Raw genomic sequence first — 20457 nt, forward strand, 5'->3', positions numbered from 1 at the left:
ACTTAGTCTGCCTGGAATGAAGGGTGCTGTAGTTAAAAGGAGTGATTGCATGTGATCTTATAGATATTTAGAAAATGACGAGGTGCATTGTCAGGGTATTTTTCCCAGGACAGGGGAGAACTAGAAGGTAAGGTTTAAGGTAAAAGAGAAATTGAGAGAATCTGAGGGGTATGTTCTTCACATAGAGGATGGTGGCTATATGGAACATGATGCCAGAGGAAATGGTTGAGACAGATATAGCTACAACATTTAAAAGGTATTTTAAAGAGAGACACTTTTCCCCACTGCAGTAATGTCTAAACTCAGAGAGCATAGGTTTAAAGTGAAGACTAAGAAGAGCAATCGAGCTACACGATACAGTTCCTATCGACCCTGTTCCTATCTACGCAACTCCCATTTACCTGCATTAGGCATATTTCCCCTCTACACTTTTCCTGTCCATGTACCTGTCCAAACGGCTTTTAAACATTGTAATCGTTTCTGCTTCTACCGCTTCCGCTGGCAGCTTGTTCCACACACCCACCACTTCCTGTGTGAGAAAACAAAATGCCCCTTAGATCCTCTTTACATTTCTCTTTTTCACCATAAACCTTTGTTCTTTAGATCACAGCTCCCCCACCTTGGGGGGAGGGGGGGGGGGGGGGGGAGGTCATGAGTGTCTGTCCACAGGAGAGGATCTGAGGAATAATTTTTCACTCAGATGGTGGTTGGAATATTTCACCTTCTGTGTATATCGCATCCAATATTTCACATATCCTACTACACAGAGCATTGGGGCAAAGCATCTGTTTTGATTCAGAACCTTACTCAAAGCCTTGTCTCCACACTTTCCTCGTTCCATATTCATCTACTGGTCTTCACATGTGTATAATAATAATAATAAATAATAATAACCTTATTTCGGACTCGAGGTCCAGACAAGGGGAAACATTACATAAAAGTGCATTGCATATTAAAAAAATATCATAAAGTACATATAAAATCTTAGTATATCACTTATAAAAGCATCATAAAATTATATATATTTTTTAAACACAATACACGAGTTAAAAATCCAGATTAAAAGAATGATCAATGTCCTACAACGAGACAACGATACCAGTGTCTCCACAGCTGGGATTCGTAGCGTGTAGTGCTAACCCTTATGTTTGACAAGGCCACAATAATTCCATTTTTAGAGCCATTTATCCTGCAAATGAATTTATACATGTATAGAATTAATTGAACTATTTTTGGTTTTACTTGCCAGTATTTTCTTCCTACTCTCTTTTTGCTTGCGTAATTACTTTTTTTGCTTTCTAGACTCCTCCATGTTTTCTGCAGTATTAAGCTCTCGGCACCAAACCTTGATCTTGTTTTATTTCTTCATTGTTTTCTCAACTGGGGGATGTTGATGTGATTGTCCAGTGTTCAGTTTCTTTGCGTGAGTGCTGATTGACGTGGAGGTGGGAAAGCTTCCTTAAGTGCTTCCCATTGCCATGATATCGATGGTTGCCATGCTGGGTTTAGATGATACTTAGTTTAGTTTAGAGATACAGCGCGGAAACAGGCCCATCAGCCCACCGAGTCTGCGCCGACCAGCGATCTCCGTACACTAATACTATCCTAACACTAACACCAAGGACAACTTCACATTTATACCAAGCCAACTAGCCTACCAACCTGAACGTCTTTGGAATGTGTGAGGATACCGAAGCTTCCCGGAGAAACCTACGCAGGTCACGGGGGAAAATGTACAAACTCCACACAGGCAGCACCCGCAGTCGGGATCGAACCTGGGTCTCTGCATTTATCAATCTGGTGCTGGGGATGAGGGCATCAAATATTGGAGAATCCTGGTTAGTTCAGCACGTGGCAGAGAGTCAAGTCAAGTCACATTTATTTATATAGCACATTTCAAAAACAACTCTCGTTGGCCAAAGTGCTTTACATATGTTATAAGAATAGTATAAACAAACAAACTACACACATATATACATATAGCCCTCGCTCAGTGGACGTCAGGAAAGGCTTGGGAGTATAGATAAGATTTTAGTCTTGACTTAAAGGAGTCGATGGAGGGGGCAGTTCTGATGGGAAGGGGGATGCTGTTCCACAGTCTAGGAGCTGCAACTGCAAAGGCGCGGTCGCCCCTAAGCTTATGCCTAGACCGCAGGATATTCAGCAACCCCAAGTCGGCCGATCTGAGGGACCTGGAGGTGGAGTGGTGGGTGAGAAGACTTTTAATGTAGGAGGGGGCAAGCCCATTGAGGTTTAAATCAATGCAAGTGTTCAAATTCATTAAAGGAACAGGTGGAACAGATAGGGAACAAGAGTTCCCAGTGGCGATGGGTGACAAGCAGGTGACTGGCAGCTGAATTTATAGTCACAGGAAGCTACTAGCTAACAAACTGCTGTATGGGAAAACAGACGATAGATGCCATTTCATCGGTTGTCACTTGTCAGTGAAATGCTGGAACTCACGGTGTGCTAACAAGGCATTTAAAAACATTTTGTTGCTATTCAGCAAAAGCAGCCTAGTGTAGCGCAAGGGAGCATCTTTTAGTTCAGGTTATTATTGTAACGTGTATGAAAACTCATCAAAGGCCTTTCTGACATCCATATTGACTACATCTACGGCCTTCCTCCCACGCACAAAACCTAACTGACTATCCCTAATCAGCCCCTGTTTTTTCAAAATGCACGTATAGCTATCCCACAGAATCCTGTCCGATAACTTTTCTACCACAGATGTTGGGATCACTGGTCTATAGACCCTATATTTTTTGTTTCATCGCTTCTTAAATAGAGGCGCAATAATAGCAACCCTCCAGTCTTCTGGCACCACACCCATATCTAACAATGATTCCTATATCTCAGCCAAGCCTCCTACAATGTCTTCTCCAGCTTCCCACAGTGTCCTTGGATATATCTGATCAGGGCCAGGAGATTTTCATATGTCTTTGGACATTCAGCACCTCCTCGACTGTAATATGGACTGTCCTCAAGATATCACCATTAACCCTCCCAAGTTCCCGCATCTTCATATCTTTCTCCACGTTAAAGAAATGTTCATTTAGGATCTTGCCCATCTTCTGCGGTTCCACACCTAGATGACCAGTTGGTCTCTGATGGGGCCCTATTCGCTCCCTTTTCTCCATAATATACTTCGAAATCTCCTTGGAATTTTCTTAAATCATCAGCCAGAGCTCTGTTTTTGTCCTCCTTGTTTCCTTATTTAGTATGCACATCAATTCCCAACATTCCCCTCCCCCCCAGGAATGTTTTGATCCCAGCTGCATTTACCTGACATGCCTCCTGACCAGACTCTCAATTTCATGTCCAAAATTCATAAGTGATAGGAGCAGAATTAGGCTATTCGGTCCATTGTCTACTCTGCCATTCAATCATGGCTGATCTACCTTCCCCTCTTAACCTCATTCTCTTGCCTTCTCCCCATAACCCCTGACACCCGCACTAATCAAGAATCTATCTATTACTGCTTTAAAAATATCCATTGACTTGGCCTCCACTGCGTTCTCTCATCATCCAAGGTTCCGTACTCTTATCTGCCTTCGCCTTCACGCCTCTGTTCCCGCAAACAACCTACTCCAACAACTTTGGCAAGTCCCAGTCTAATACCAGTAAGGTTGCCCTTGCCCCAATTCAACACTTTAACTCGTGGATCAACCCTATCATTATCTATTACTGCTCTAAAACTAATAGAACTGTGCTCGCTGGTCCCAAAAACTCGCCCTCTTCAGTCCCTCGCTCTGCCCATCGTTTGATGGTCCACCACTGTTCACAACTGGATGTGGCAGGACTACAGAGCTCAGATCGGACCGATTGGTTGTGGGATCGCCTAGCTGCCTCCGTTGCTCGCTGTTGATGTTGTTTGACATGCAAGTAGTAGTCCTCTGTCGTTCCCCCAGGTGATCCCTCAAGCCAAGGTATGCCCGGTGCTGCTCTGGGAGAGGTCCTCCTGCACTCTTCATTGAACCAGGTGATGCCAGGTTGCAGCTTCTGCTGCTAATGGATGCCGAGCCCTGGGCTGTCACATCTGTCCGCAATCTGCCCCATTTAGCAAGAGAGTAGTGTGCCGCAAGACACGATGAAGTGTGTTCTAGTCAAAAAGCTCTCCTGGACTCACTTCAAAAGTTCCGCCCCTTCTCTGCCTTCAACTCTCAGGCGATCCCAGTTACTGGTTGGGAAAGAGAAATTTCTCAGTACAATAACACTATTCCTGCTATATCTCTCTGATATCTGTTTACAAATCTGAATCTTTATCTCCTGTTGAGTGCCGAGAGTGAAGTTAGTAATGCACCACCTGCACAGAGACAACACCATTTTGTTACAAATCTCTACCCATATGGCTTTGTTTGACGAGTCTTCAAGAATATGGGGTTATGGATCAGAGGTTATGGGAAGAAAGGGGTTAAGAGGGAAAGATAGATCAGCCATGATTGAGTAGCGGAGTATACTTGATGGGCCGAATGGCCTAATTCTGCTCCTCACTTATGAACTCATAAACATATATCTTCCCCCATTACTGAAATATTGCAATAATTCACTATCATTGCAATACTTCTCTTTTATTCTCCCCTCTATCTCACCTGAAAACTCTTCACCCTGGATATTGAGTTGCCGGTCCTGGCTGTTCTTCAGCTGAGAGGTTTGAGTGTTGGCATCAAGAGTAACATGTTAATTGAGCTTACAGGGCGAGATGAGTGTAGTGACTCTGGGGCCTTTCTGAGTAGATGTAAGGGTTAGATGTTACATATAGTTCATTCGTTGGTGTCCAGCACTGACTCTCTCCATTGTGCCCACAGACGGCTCTGCTCAAAGTCGTGGCCCGAGATTCCTTCGCTGCTCCGGAGAAGGATATTTTCCTGGCTCTAATGAACTGGTGTAAACAGAATCCAGAGGAGATGCATGCAGAGATCATGAAGGTGGTGCGACTCCCGCTGATGAGTTTGACAGAGTTGCTCAACGTTGTGCGGCCCTCAGCACTCCTCTCCGCCGACACCATCCTAGACGCTATCAAAATCCGATCGGAGAGTCGCGATATGGAGCTGAACTACCGGGGCATCCTCAGTGAGTATTAGCGTCCGGCATAGTACTCACTGTGCCACCTGGCATAGTACTCACTGTGAGACCAGGCATAGTACTCACTGTGCCACCAGGCATAGTACTCACTGTGCCACCAGGCATAGTACTCACTGTGAGACCAGGCATAGTACTCACTGTGAGACCAGGCATAGTACTCACTGTGAGACCAGGCATAGTACTCACTGTGAGACCAGACATAGTACTCACTGTGCCACCAGGCATAGTACTCACTGTGCCACCAGGCATAGTACTCACTGTGCCACCAGGCATAGTACTCACTGTGCCACCAGGCATAGTACTCACTGTGCCACCAGGCATAGTACTCACTGTGCCACCAGGCATAGTACTCACTGTGAGACCAGGCATAGTACTCACTGTGAGACCAGACATAGTACTCACTGTGCCACCAGGCATAGTACTCACTGTGAGACCAGGCATAGTACTCACTGTGCCACTAGGCACAGCACCCAATGAGTTCCAGCACTTTAGTGAGTACCTGTACTCTAATGAGTACCAGCACTCTAGTGAGTACCACCACTCTAGTGAGTACCAGCACTCTAGTGAGTACCAGCACTGGGAGTCCCTACACTTGGTGAGTACCAGCACTCTGTGAGTACCAGCACTCTAGTGAGTACCAGCACTCTAGTGAGTACCAGCACTGGGAGTCCCTACACTTGGTGAGTACCAGCACTCTGTGAGTACCAGCACTCTAGTGAGTACCAGCACTCTAGTGAGTACCAGCACTCTAGTGAGTACCACCACTCTAGTGAGTACCAGCACTCTAGTGAGTACCACCACTCTAGTGAGTACCACCACTCTAGTGAGTACCACCACTCTAGTGAGTACCACCACTCTAGTGAGTACCAGCACTCTAGTGAGTACCACCACTCTAGTGAGTACCACCACTCTAGTGAGTACCACCACTCTAGTGAGTACCACCACTCTAGTGAGTACCACCACTCTAGTGAGTACCAGCACTCTAGTGAGTACCAGCACTCTAGTGAGCACCAGCACTCTAGTGAGTACCAGCACTCTAGTGAGTACCAGCACTCTAGTGAGTACCAGCACTCTAGTGAGCACCAGCACTCTAGTGAGTACCAGCACTCTAGTGAGCACCACCACTCTAGTGAGTACCAGCACTCTAGTGAGTACCAGCACTCTAGTGAGTACCACCACTCTAGTGAGTACCACCACTCTAGTGAGTACCACCACTCTAGTGAGTACCACCACTCTAGTGAGTACCACCACTCTAGTGAGTACCAGCACTCTAGTGAGTACCAGCACTCTAGTGAGTACCACCACTCTAGTGAGTACCACCACTCTAGTGAGTACCACCACTCTAGTGAGTACCACCACTCTAGTGAGTACCAGCACTCTAGTGAGAGTACCACCACTCTAGTGAGTACCACCACTCTAGTGAGTACCAGCACTCTAGTGAGAGTACCACCACTCTAGTGAGTACCACCACTCTAGTGAGTACCACCACTCTTATGAGTACCAGCATTCATGTCACACTCACAGAGTATCAGAACACTGCAGGTCACACTCACAGAGTAACACTATGGGGGGGACACTGTTTTAACACCCATGGGTCACCATCACTGTGACTGCAGAGTGCACTCTCCCGCCTGTCGCGAGGCCGGGCTTACATTGAGTGAGAGAGTCCCCTGGGTCTTGGTTGGGAATATTGAAATGCCTGTATTCTGGGTGAGCACCAGCTGACCCCAGGTTTGCTGGGCTGGAGCACCATGTGCTTTCTGTTGGCCAGCGATCTTCTGGCCTCTGTTTGAGCCTTTGGTAAGTGTGCAGGATGTGAAGCTGCTGCTAACGTGAGTCACTATTGTGTTCCCCAGTCCCAGACGAGAACATTGCCTCGATGAAGCACGGGGCGCAGGTGATTGGGGGAGAACTGAAGGCTGCTCTGCTGGACGGCGACACTCAGAATTACGATTTGGACCACGGCTTCTCTCGGCATCCTATCGATGAGGACTGCCGGTCGGGCATCGAGGTGAAACTGGGCCAGGCCACAATCCTCAGCCACATTCGTATGCTGCTCTGGGACAGGGATAGCAGGTGGGCCTTGCTCTAGTTTGCTCTTGATAATCTAATCAATGTGTATTAATGGCAAACCATTATCGCAAATCTAATCAATGTGTATTAAAAACAAACCATAGAATAGTACTTTAACTTCCTCCCCGGTAGTCTACAAATGTAACTGCAATTTGAAAAGGCATTGCCAAGGCAGAGGGTGGCACGGTGGCGCAGTGCTGTCTTTCAGCGCCAGAGACCTGGGTTCGATCATGACCACGGGTACATGTCTGTACAGAGTTTGTACGTTCTCCCTGCGACCTGCGTGGGTTTTCTCCGGGATCTCCGGTTTCCTCCCATATTCCAAAAAACATACAGGCTGGTAGGTTAATTCACTTGGTATCATTGTAAATTGCCCCTAGTGTGTGTAGAATTGTGCAAGTGTGCGGGGATCACTGATCGGCCTGGACACGGTGGGCAGAAGGGCCTGTTTCCGTGCTGCATCTCTAAACTAAACTAAAACTAAGTAGAGAAGGCTCTGGACCAAGTATTGGGAAATGGGAGGAGCTGAAATGAGTAGATGGCGGAGTGTCTTGGTTTTTGTTTGTAATGTCATGACTGCAGGAATGAAATTTTGTTCAAACCTTGTCTGGTTGAATGACAATAAAAGGCATTCTATTCTATTCTATTCTATTCTATGATGGTTAATGGTGGACCGAAGCTGCTGTTTATGTGCTGGATAACTTGATAACTCTAAATACTATTCAGGACGAATGTACATAAAATATGTTCAGAAAATTTAGTAAAAATCCTTCTGCCCATGCCCTAAAATACATCAGCTCATGAAATTGCCTATCATTCACACATAGTCTGGTCAAAGATCACCTGCAGAGAGGAATCAGAATTGCATCGCTTCACATCCATGCCTTTCTATGCTAATCTCATTTGCCTGTACATCTCTCTGCTGCTTTCCTATCTACGTTCCTGTCCAAATCCCTTTGCAATGTTGTTATTGGATCTGCACCATCTCCTTTGGCATCTCGTTCCAGATAACCACCACCCTCTGCAAGGAAAACAAAACCCTCAGACCTCCTTGAAATTTTTCTTCTGTCACCTTAAATACTCGAGTTTTACTTTCTAGTTCCACTCTAGTTCTACGCTAAGAATTGTATTGTTTTGTTCCCAATTAAACACTCGTGACACTAGACAACATTCTGCTAGAAGGCAATAATAGACACAGATAGGGTGGATAGAATCACCTTCCCAGAGTTGGAGAAAAACCTCCAAACTCTCTAATATTTTGTGCTTCGACAAATGAAAGCAGGAATCACGTAAGCCCTTCTTCACCACTTTTTCTTTATGCTGCCACCCATGGGATTCTTAAACTTGTATGGATCCCTTTGTCGATTTTCTCTGGGCCTTGCCACTCACGGTATCTGCACAGCTTTTATTGGACTTCCCAGACAGCAGCCGCTCACATATTAGGATCAAGTTCCACCTGCCATTGCTTTGCCAAATTTATCACGATCAATATCGTTCTGTAACCTAGCACCACCACCAATCCTAGCACCACCACCAATGTTCTCGTCATTTGGATATTTAACGATCATACTGCCTCCATTCAAATCGTTAGCCCATGTGGCAAACAGTTTGGTTCCAACACCAATTCCTATGGTGCTGGTCACAGGATTCAATCACAGAAGCAGCTCTCCCATCACCGCCAACTCTAGATCCCATTTGCATGGGATCCCATAAGCTCAAATCGTTTGGAGCCGATGCGACTTAGACGTACAGAGTGATGGGCCTGTCCCATTGTACGAGGTAATTCCAGAGTTCTCCCGAGTTTCCCCTGATCCGAACTCTGAGAATTACGGTAATAGCCGCTCGTAGGTATTTGGGGGTCTCGTGGACATTTTTCAACGTTGAAAAATCTTCACGAGCTTACCGCGTTTCCCGAGTACCTGCCATTAGCGTTATGAGCCGCTAAGAGACGTCCTGAGCTCCGACGTACCCGCTACGTACATTCCACGTACTTACCACGAGTTTTCTTTTTTTTTTAACTCGGGAGAGCTCTTGAATTACCTCGTACAGTGGGACAGGGCCTTGATGGAGAGATATGCACAGAAATATGCCCTTGGCCCACTGAATCTGTGCCAACAATCAACCATTCATTTTTTTATACGAATCCTACGCTGACTCATTTTTTTCCCCACCAAACCCCTCATTTCCCACCATTCTCCTCCCCCTTCTCCCAGATTCAACCAATGCAGCAGCCCATTAACTATCAACCTGTACACTCTTGAGATAGAGGAGGAAACACAGAGTGCAGACTCCACACAGACAGCACCCAAAGTCAGGATTGATTGCGGGTCACTGGAACTGTGAGGCAGTGGCTCTGGCTGTACCTCTGGGCCACCCATATGGGATCCTGTCAGAGACCTGACTGAATGTCGACTGCACCAACTGCTCTGCATCCATCAATATATTTTGGTATTTAAAAAAAGTTCAAGTTAGTCAGGCAGGATCTGCCAACAACATCACTCTGACTATCCCTGCCTTTCCAAGTGTTGAAGCCAGTCCCTCAGTTTTTTCCCCCCAATAATTTCCCTACCGCCGCTGTTAGATTCAGAAGCCTGGCTTGTCCCTCCTTGAATAAGAGAAGCACTCTTACCAAACTCTGACGTAGATCATCAGGTACCTGGGAATTCTAGCTCTCAGGCTCATTAACTAGCCGAGCGTTTCTTTACTAATAGCGATTTATTTCACTTCATAATTTACACTGGCCCTTTGTATTTCTGGCAGGTTATTTGTCTCCCTGATGCCAAGCACCAAGTATTTGTTTAATTCCTCTACCATTCCTACACTTTCACCACAGTCGGTCTGCAAGGGGTTATTTGCCCCCACCAGTATTTCCTTTCATGCATTCCAGTGGATGTTATCACAGTTTTTATTTTGCTCATTGTTTTCATCTTATATTCTGCTTTCCCGTTCTTCAGCAATCTCTTGATTTTTGCTGAATTCCAAAACATCCACTTACATGTGAGGGGCGGATATGATAGCAATCTTTTAAAAGACATTTAGACAGGTACATAAATTCATAGAACTATACAGCTCGGAAACAAGCCCTTCGCCCCAACTTGGCCCTGCCGATCAAGTTGCTTAACCAAGCACGTCCCATTTGCCAGGGCCATATCCCTACGAACCTTTATTTTTTTATTAGCTGTCCAAGTATCTTCTAAATGTAGTCACAGAGCTGTCCAGCACGGAAACAGAAAGTTCAACCCACCTTGTGCATGCCAACCTTGTTGACATATCGAGTTAGACACAAAATGCTGGAGTAGCAGCATCTCTGGAGGAAAGGAATAGTTGATGTGTGGGGTCGAGACCCTTCTTCAGACTGAGAGTCAGGGGAGAGGGAAACTAGAGGTATGAAAAGGTATAAAGAACAAATGCAAGAGGTATGAAAAGAACAAATCAAAACTAGAAACGATGCTCGCCATGACATATTGAGATAGTCCCATTTGCCTGCATTTGGCCCATATCCATCTAAACCCATCCCATCCATATATCTGTAACGGTCTTTTGAAAGTCATAATTGTATCCACTCCTGCAGCTTCCTCTGGCAGCTCAGTCCAAATACTGACCACCAGAGTGAAAACATTGCCCTATTAAATTTCTTCCCTCTCAATTTAAGCCTATCTATATAATTAAAAGTCTCATCTTGACCACTTCCTGTCCGCGCTCTATATTGATTTTAGAAAAAACGCTACCTTATCTGGCCGTGTTTTTTGGCCATCTTACTCACAGTCCTCCACTGTGCAGGCCACGAGGATTTTTCTGATCGATAAAAAATAAAAGAGTTATGAGTGTTTAAAAAACCTTGAGATCCTCTCTCCTGTCAATCACCGCGATGAAGGTAACGCCCCTTCCGGGGGGGTGGGGGGGACTATAAAACCCCAGATGCCTGGACATGACTCGGTCTCTCTGCAAGATCGCGAGGGAAAGGCCACGACTCTCATTCTGCTGTGAATCAACTGACCTGTAAGTCTGCAATGTACTTGAATAAATGATTTGTTAGCCCTTAATGAAAATGAAATGAGTTGTTTGGCCTGCCCTGTGCTTTGAAACTGAAATGGCAATGGAAATGAAATGAAAATGCAATCAGCTGTTTGGCCTGCCCTGTGCTTTGAAACTGCAATGGAAATGAAATGAAAATACAATGAGCTGTTTGGCCTGCTGCCCTGTGCTTTGAAACTGCAATGGCAATGGAATTGAAATGAAATGTAATGAGCTGTTTGGGGCCTGCCCTGTGCTTTGAAACTGCAATGGAAATGAAATGAAAATGCAATGAGCCGTTTGGCCTCCCTTGTGCTTTGAAACTGCAATGGCAATGGAAATGAAGTGAAAATGCAATGAGCTGTTTGGCCTGCCCTGTGCTTGAAACTGCAATGGTAATGGAAGTGAAATGAAAATGCAATGAGCTGTTTGACCTGCCTTGTGCTTTGAAACTGCAATGGCAATGGAAATGAAATGAAAATGCAATGAGCTGTTCGGCCTGCCCTGTGTTTGAAATTGCAATGGGAATGGAAATGAAATGAAAATGCAATGGCCTGTTTGGCCTGCCCTGTGCTTGAAATTGAAATGGAAATGAAATGAGTTGTTTGGCCTGCCTGAAACCACTAATTTTGGCCCACCAGGCCCGTATTAGCCGAGAAACCAGTCCCTTTTGCCCAAAATGCCCGTATTAGCCCAGGAGGAGCATTTTGGCCCAAAAGGCCCTTGCCAGGCCTGGAAAAGTCCAGAAAAAGTGCCTTTCACTGAGATTTTTTTTTTTAAAGAGCCCCTTCGGCCCATCAGGCATGTACTAGTCCAGGAGTTCCTTCGGCCCATTGGTAAGTATTGCAAGTATTAAACCTCACCCCAGCATTTTTCTCCCTCCCTTCATTTGCTCCCTGTGAGATCCAGGCCAGGATAGTCTTTCCTCCTTCATTGCTGTGATCTGCAGAAAAAGATAAAAAATGTCAACAATTTATTCTCCCCCTTCTCTCTCTCACAGAGTCTCTCGCCTGTTTTGGACAGAATTTCTGGCAGTTTCTGAGCTGCCAGCCCACCAGGCCTGAGTGACTGAGCAGCCAGCCTACCAGGCCTGAGTGACTGAGCTGCCTGCCCACCAAGCCTGAGTGACTAAGCTGCCAGGCCTGAGTGACTAAGCTGCCAGGCCTGAGTGACTGAGCTGCCAGCTCACCAGGCCTGGGTGACTGAGCTGCCAGCCCACCAGGCCCGAGTGACTGAGCTGCCAGCCCAAGAATCCATTCGGCCCACAATGTCCATAATAGCCCTCTGGAAACCAGTCCCTTCGGCCCACAACACCATGATAACGCTCCAGAAAGCCCCCCCCCCACTGGCCACCAATATTAGAATTGGTGGATAGGTGGATTATTGAGTTCATAGGTGGATTATTGAGTTCACTTTATCCTTGCCCCTCATGATCTTGCATACCTCAATAACATCTTCTTGCATATGGCGTGCACAGCCTAAAGTTGTAAGACAACTTGTTCTGTTTGATTTTCTATTTGTGCACACCAGGTTGATTGCATTCGTCAAAACAGGGTGGACCAAGTGAAGGTTGCAATCTCCCACCCCCCTCAATAAGATCATCACTCAGCCTCCCGTGCTGCAAAGAAAATAGCTCCAATCTCTTGCTATAACTCAAGCCCACAAGATCGGGTAACATTCTAGTGAATTTCTTCTGCATCCTTTCTAACTTAATGACATCTTTCCTGTAGCTAGGTTACCAGAGTTGCACACAGTATGCTCAAGTGTGGGTTTCAGATATAGGCATATGGAATGAGCTGCCAGAGAAGGTAGTTGTGACAGGTATTATAACAATATTTGAAAGACATGTGTTCAGGTACATGGATAGGCAAGGTTAAGAGAGATATGGGCCAAACGTGGGCAAATAGGACTAGCACGGATCGACATCTTGATCAACATAGCTGCGTTGACTTAAAGAGCCTTTTTCTCGTTCTATTTGGCTGTATGAATCCATTCTCAGTCTTCCTCGGTTGAGTCGTGTATAGTAAAGATTGTTGTCTAAAGTAGAGGACGTGGAGGACAGTGAGGTCAGTGTGGTGAATACTAATATGCAAGAGTAGTGTGTGATTAAGAAGGAAGAGGTGTTTTGGGCTCCTGATGTTTAGTTTATTGTCATGTATACCGAGGTACAGTAAAAAGCTTTTGTTGCGTGCTAACCAGTCAGCGGAAAGACAATACATGATTACAATTGAGCCATTCACAGTGTTCAGATACATGATAAGGGAATAACGATTAGTGCAAGATAAGGCAGTAAAGATGCTCAAAGATAGTCCGAGGGTCTCCAATGAGGTAGATGGTAGTTCAAGACTGCTCCCTAGTTGTGGTAGGATGGTTCAGTTGCCTGATAACAGCTGGGAAGAAACATTAAGGTGGATAAATCTCCAGGTCCTGACGGGATCTGTCCCATGTTATTGAAAGAAGCAAGAGAGAAGATTACAGGAGCCGTGATGAAGAACTTTGTGCCTTCTCGATCTACAGTTGAGGCTGGAGGTCTGTGAACAGTAGAGTTCCGTAGGGATCTGCTGAGACTTCTGTTGTTTGAGATGTATATAAATGACTTGGACCTAAATGTAGATGAGTTGGTTAGTAAGTTTGCCGATGACACCAGGATTGCTAGCGCCTCGGACTGTGAGGAAGGCTGGCAAGGTTTATAGCGAAATACAGATCAGTTACAGAAGTGGGTGGAGAAACGGCATTGATGCACAGAAGGATCTTGGGGTCCAGGTCCACAGCTCCCTGAAAGTGCAACACAAGTAGATAGAGTGGTAACGAAGGCGTACGGTATACTGGCCTTCATTGGACAGGGCATTGAGTGTAAGAGTCAGGAAGTCTTGATGCGGCTTTATAGGACTGCATCAGGTTAGGCTGCATTTGGAATATTGTGTGTCGTTCTGGTCACCCCATTTCAGGAGGGATGTGGTGGCTTTGGAGTATTGTATGCAGTTCTGGTCACCCCATTACAGGAAGAATTTTGGAGACTTTGGGTACAAAGGAGATTAACCAAGATGATGCCTGGATTAGAAGGTATTGCCGACAGGAAGAGGTTGGACAGATTTGGGTTATTTCCTCAAGGATACTGGAGGTGGGGGGACCTGATAGAAGGATATACAATTATGAGAGGCATAGATAGGATAGACAGTCATAGCCTATTTTCCAGAAGTATTAAATACTACAGGTATTTTAGGTCAGAGGAGCAAAGTTCAAAGGAGATGTGCGTGGCAAGTTTTTACACAGATGGTGGTGAGTGCCTGGAACGCGCTGCTGGGGCTGTGGTGGAGGCATTTAAGAGATTTTTGAATAAACCCATGGATTATGTAGGGGAATGGAGGGATATGGATTACATGCAGGCAGATAAGGGTTTATCTTGGCTTCATGCTTGTCACGGACATTGTGGGCCGAAGGGCCTGTTCTTGTGCTGTGTTCTATGAGGACAGCAGCTCGTAGATCAGCTGGAGAGTTGGGCAGATGGAATTTGTAATCCAGACAATACCACGGTCATGAACTTTGGCAGAGTAGATTCTGGTAAGAGATATAGATTAAATGGCAAGAATCATAGGACCATTGCTGTACAGAGAGATCTCACGGTGCAAGTCTTGCGGGGTGGCACGGTGACACAGCGGTAGAGTTGCTGCCTTACAGCGCCTGAGTTAGATCCTGACTGCAGGTGCTGTCCGTATGCCGTTTGTACATTCCCCCCATGACCGGGTGGGATTTCCCCGGGGTCTCCAGTTTCCTCCCACGCTGCAAAGACATACAGGATTGGAGGTTCATTTGGCTTTGGTAAAAATTGTAAATTGTCTCTAGTGTGTAGGATAGTGTTGGTGCACAGTGATCACTGATCAGCAAGGGGTTAGTGGACCAAAGGGCATGTTTCCGCGCTCGATCTCAAAACTAAACCAAACTAAAGACCATACCTTCCTGAAAATAGCGACGTAGGTGGATTTGGAAATGAAGAAGGTGTCTAGTATGCTTGCCTTAACAGGCTGAGGCATTGAGGGTTGAGACATCATCTTGCAGTGAGTTAGATCACACCTGGAGTACTGCGCACAGTTCTGGTCGCCACACTGCACACTGAAGGATGTGGTAGCAATGGGGAGTGTGCAGTAGAGATCCACCAGAATGTTGCCTGGAATGGTAGGTTGCTGTCATAATCTGGTTAGCACGCAACCGACCGGTTAGCACGCAACAACAGCTTTTCACTGTACCTCGGTGCACGTGATAATAAACTAAACTGAACTTATAAGGAAAGATTGGGCAGGATTGGTTTATCGCACTATACCTTTGGGCGGTCACGGTGGCGCAGCGGTAGAGTTGCTGCCTTACAACGAATGCCCAGGTTCGATCCCGATTACGGGTGCTGTCTGTACGGAGTTTGTACGTTCTCCCCGTGACCTGCCTTGTTTTTCTCCGAGATAGAAACATAGAAAATAGGTGCAGTTGGATGATCATCCAACTCAGTATCCTGTACCTGCCTTCTCTCCATACCCCCTGATCCCTTTAGCCACAAGGGCCACATCTAACTCCATCTTAAATATAGCCAATGAACTGGCCTCAACTACCTTCTGTGGCAGATAATTCCAGAGATTCACCACTCTCTGTGTGAAAAAAGTTTTTCTCATCTCGGTCCTAAAAGACTTCTCCCTTATCCTTAAACTGTGGCCCCTTGTTCTGGACTTCCCCAACATCGGGAACAATCTTCCTGCATCTAGCCTGTCCAACCCCTTAAGAATTTTGTACATTTCTATAAGATCCCCCCCCTTCAATCTTCTAAATTCTAGCGAGTACAAGCCGAGTCTATCCAGTCTTTCTTCATATGAAAGTCCTGACATCCCAGGAATCAGTCTGGTGAACCTTCTCTGTACTCCCTCTATGCAAGTATGTCTTTCCTCAGATTAGGAAACCAAAACTGTACACAATACTCCAGGTGTGGTCTCACCAAGAACCTGTACAACTGCAGTAGAACCTCCCTGCTCCTATACTCAAATCCTTTTGCTATGAATGCTAACATATCATTCGCTTTCTTCACTGCCTGCTGCACCTGCATGCCTACTTTCAATGACTGGTGTACCATGACACCCAGGTCTCGTTGTATCTCCCCTTTTCCTAATCTGCCACCATTCAGATAATTCAGATCTTCGGTTTCCTCCCACACTCCAAAGACGTACAGATTTGTAGGTTATTTGGCTTAGTAAATGTAAAAATTGTTCCTAGTGGGTACAGGGTAGTGTTAGTGTGCGGGGACCGCTGGTCGCCACGGACCCGGTGGGCCGAAGGGCCTGTTTCCGCGCTGTATCTCTAAACTAAACCCCTTGTTGCCGTAAAGGAATATATATTGTCACAAACCATGAGTTACAGCTCTGGGCCTGTCCACTGTCATACCCTTTAATGCGGTTTCTCAGCCAACATGCCCCTCATACCCTTCACCGTTCCCCTTGTGTCGATTGAAAACACTGGCTTCAGGTTGAATATAATATCATCCTATCTGACTGAGGTCGCTGTCTCTCAAGGGCCCCATTACAAGAAGATTACAAATTAACCCTTTTCCACTGCACAGGACTCGAGCTGGAACAGGCAGCTCCACAATACTGGTTTAGAAATCCAACTCACGTTCGTTCCAGGAATTCAAGCTCTCCACCGTTGATACTAATTTGGTTTGGCCAAATAAAGTCCCCAGTGATCACTATACTCCCTTCATTTATACTGTGCTCTCCGTCATAACCGCTCCACACAACTCGAGAGGGGGCTCAATCAGGCTAATAAGTTAATAAGCATGTCAAAATAATACTTGTTTTTTCAGATTTACATTAGCTTACTTGTAACAACACAGAAGGAAGCTAAATAACCATATAACCATATAACAATTACAGCACGGAAACAGGCCATCTCGACCCTTCTAGTCCGTGCCGAACACGTATTCTCCCCTAGTCCCATATACCTGCGCTCAGACCATAACCCTCCATTCCTTTCCCATCCATATAACTATCCAATTTATTTTTAAATGATAAAAACGAACCTGCCTCCACCACCTTCACTGGAAGCTCATTCCACACAGCTACCACTCTCTGAGTAAAGAAGTTCCCCCTCATGTTACCCCTAAACTTCAGTCCCTTAATTCTCAAGTCATGTCCCCTTGTTTGAATCTTCCCTACTCTCAGCTGTATCTCTAAACTAACAAACTGCGGGAGGAACTTAAGGGGACAGAGAGAGAGCATTTGTGGAGGAGAGGGACAGACAACAGACATCAGCTTCCTTCCATTCTCTATCACTCTATCCCACCCTGCAGTCCTGTGCTTTAATTCTGCATGCTGATCTCTCATTTACCTGGGATGTAGCTTTTCAATGGTGTAAAGAGGCTGGATATGCTGTGTTTCATATCCTTGGATTGAAGGGGCAATCTGATCAAGGAGAACCCAATGATCAGGGCGTGGATGGTTTAGTTTAGAGATACAGAGCGGAAACATGCCTTTTGGCCCACCGGGTCCGCGCCGACCAGTGATCCCGCACTATCCTACACCCACTAGGGACAATTTTTACATTTACCAAGCCAATTAACCTCCAAAACTGTACGTCTTTGGAGTGTGGAAACCGAAGATCTCAGTGAAAACCCACGTGGGTCACGGGGAGAAGGTACAAACTCCGTACAGGCAGCACCCGTAGCCGGGATCGAACCGTGGTCTCCGGCGCTGCATTCGCTGCAAGGCAGCAACTCTACCACTGCGTCACCGTGACCTGTGGGATACGTCCCGTCCCCCCCATCGTACAGCAACCTAAAGCCAGGAGGCATTGATTTAGGGTAAAGGGAAGGGGGAGGAGGAGGTTAGAGGGATTCTGAGGGGGAAACTTTTGTATTTGCAGTCTGGAACTCGCTGCACGAGGGGGTGGTGGAGACAGAGACTCTCACGTTTATGAGGGGTCTAAATGTTCACTTGATTCACCGAGGTATGGAAGGATGTGGAGCAAATGCTGGTAATTGTATTCAGTGCCGACAGGGACTTGATGGTCAGCAGAGAAATGATGGGCCGAAGGGTGGTGCTACACTGAGGAGTGGGACTTACCCCCATGCAGTGGGCTGAGCAGAGGGGAGGGAGAGAGTTTGGCTGAGCCACTGGGGAGGCTTCATTTCATCGGGGGAACACCAACCTGAGGGCAGAACCAGAAGATGCAAAAAGCCACCCAGCAATAGGAAGGGGTTCAGGTGTGGAGATCGGAGAGAAAGAAAAGACAATGGCGCACATTCCCACCAGACAATAGACAATAGGTGCAGGAGTAGGCCATTCGGCCCTTCGAGCCAGCACCGCCATTCACCGTGATCATGGCTGATCATCCACAATCAGTACCCCGTTCCTGCCTTCTCCCCATACCCCTTGACTCTGCTATCTTTATGAGCTCTATCTAACTCTCTCTTGAAGGCATCCAGAGAATTTGCCTCCACTGCCTTCTGAGGCAGAGAATTCCACAGATTCACAACTCTCTGGGTGAAAACGTTTTTCCTCATCTCCGTTCTAAATGGCCCTACCCCTTATTCTTAAACTGTGGCCCCTGGTTCTGGACTCCCCCAACATCGGGAACATGTTTCCTGCCTCTAGCATGTCCAATCCCTTAATAATCTTATATGTTTCAATAAGATACCCTCTCATCCTTCTAAATTCCAGAGTATACAAGCCCAGCCACTCCTTTCTATCAACAGATGACAGTCCCGCCATCCCGGGAATTAACTTTGTGAACCTACCCTGCACTCCCTCAATAGAAAGAATATCCTTCCTCCAATTTGATGCACTTACTGCGGAAGGGCTGCAGAATGTTCCGGAAGGCTGTTGTGAGGAGCGCGGAGGATCCATTGTGGTCAACGCTGTGACTCTGTGGTCAAACCCTCTCCCTCCCCACTCTGTGAACCCCCTGGGTTCATGTGTCAGTGTGCGGCTGGAGGTTTAGGTCGGGATGGTAGAGAGGAGGGCGTTTGGTTGCAGGTGGACGGAGGAAGGTTTTGCTGTCCGGGAATGTCGAGGGAAGTGTGGTGACGGGTGAACGACATGAGCGATGTGTGGGTGAAGCCGGCACTGGGAGTAGACAAGCTGCCTGGCTACAGCGTTGCTGAGCAGATTGAGCCGGGAGTGTGTCTGCGCATCACTTTACCAGGTTGGGTCTGTACAGCCTTGAACCACAGCATGATTATCAGGGAGAGTCATAGACTCAAACAGTGTGGAAAATGCTGGAGTAACAGTAATAGGTCACAGTGTGACAGGGACAAGGATAGTGTGTAAGAAAGAACTGCAGATTATTGTTTAAATCGAAGGTGGACACAAAATGCTGGAGGAACTCAGCGGGTGAGGCACACTGTCCTTGTCCCTGTCAAATTGTTTCAATAGTCATATTGCAATAGTCCCTGCAATAGTCCCAACCTCATCTACCTCCTCCGGCAGCTCGTTCCATACACCCAGGCCCTATCAGAGGGGGCCCAACGAGTGCCATTTGGCATGGGCCTCATGCCTGCCTGCTTCAAAGGGATCTTGATTTGGGGGGCCTCTAAAATTGAGGAGCCTCTGCTTGATCTTGGTTTGCGGGCCTCTAAAATTGAAATTGGCCTGGGCCTCAATTCATCTATGAGAAGGCCTGCATGCACCCACCATCCTTTGTGTGAAAAAGTTACCCTTCAGATTCCTATTAAATCTTTCTCCTTTCATCTTAAGCCTATGTCCTCGGGTTCTCGATTCCCCTACTCTCCAATCACACCTGGTTACTATGCTGAGACTGTGACCTATTACAGTGAGTTGAAGCCCCCAAAATCAGGATTTTATTAGCTTAACAAATTTCCCTCCTCCCCCCTAAAATACTATTACTTCACTTTGTTCATAGCTCGACAAGATACTATGATTGTTGATCTTCTCTCTGCCCCAGGTCTTACTCATACTACATCGAAGTGTCCATGGATGAGCTGGATTGGATTCGTATCATTGATCATTCCAAATACCTGTGTCGTTCCTGGCAGAACCTGTTCTTCACCCCTCGTGTCTGCCGGTGAGTGCATCTGTAGGGGAATGCTGGTGTAGCTGCCACACACAAGGTGCGGCACGGGGGCAGGTTGACTGCATCTGCGTACCCTGCCTCCCTCCCTCCCCAGGGGTTGCGGGGCTCAGCTCTGGCATCGGGGGCCTGTCAGAGGAGCTCAGAGGGAACGGTGTGAGCGGTTGAGGTGGTCGGGTGGAGTAAGAGAATCACAGAGCATGGAAACAGGCCCTTCGACCCAAC

At 46.6% G+C, this 20457-nt stretch overlaps 1 protein-coding gene across 1 annotated transcript in view; it reads left to right on the forward strand.

Moving 5' to 3' along the window:
- The window catches only part of btbd9 (BTB domain containing 9), a 94597-nt gene that overhangs the window by 20904 nt on the left and 53236 nt on the right, over positions 1 to 20457 (forward strand). Inside the window, exons 4-6 of the mRNA XM_033020655.1 lie at positions 4809 to 5073; positions 6942 to 7161; positions 20107 to 20226. Of these exons, the coding sequence (XP_032876546.1) occupies positions 4809 to 5073; positions 6942 to 7161; positions 20107 to 20226 (605 nt within the window). The remainder of the gene's footprint in view (positions 1 to 4808; positions 5074 to 6941; positions 7162 to 20106; positions 20227 to 20457) is intronic.

This window comes from Amblyraja radiata, chromosome 5 (assembly GCF_010909765.2).
Source record: "Amblyraja radiata isolate CabotCenter1 chromosome 5, sAmbRad1.1.pri, whole genome shotgun sequence".
Classification (NCBI taxonomy): domain Eukaryota; kingdom Metazoa; phylum Chordata; class Chondrichthyes; order Rajiformes; family Rajidae; genus Amblyraja; species Amblyraja radiata.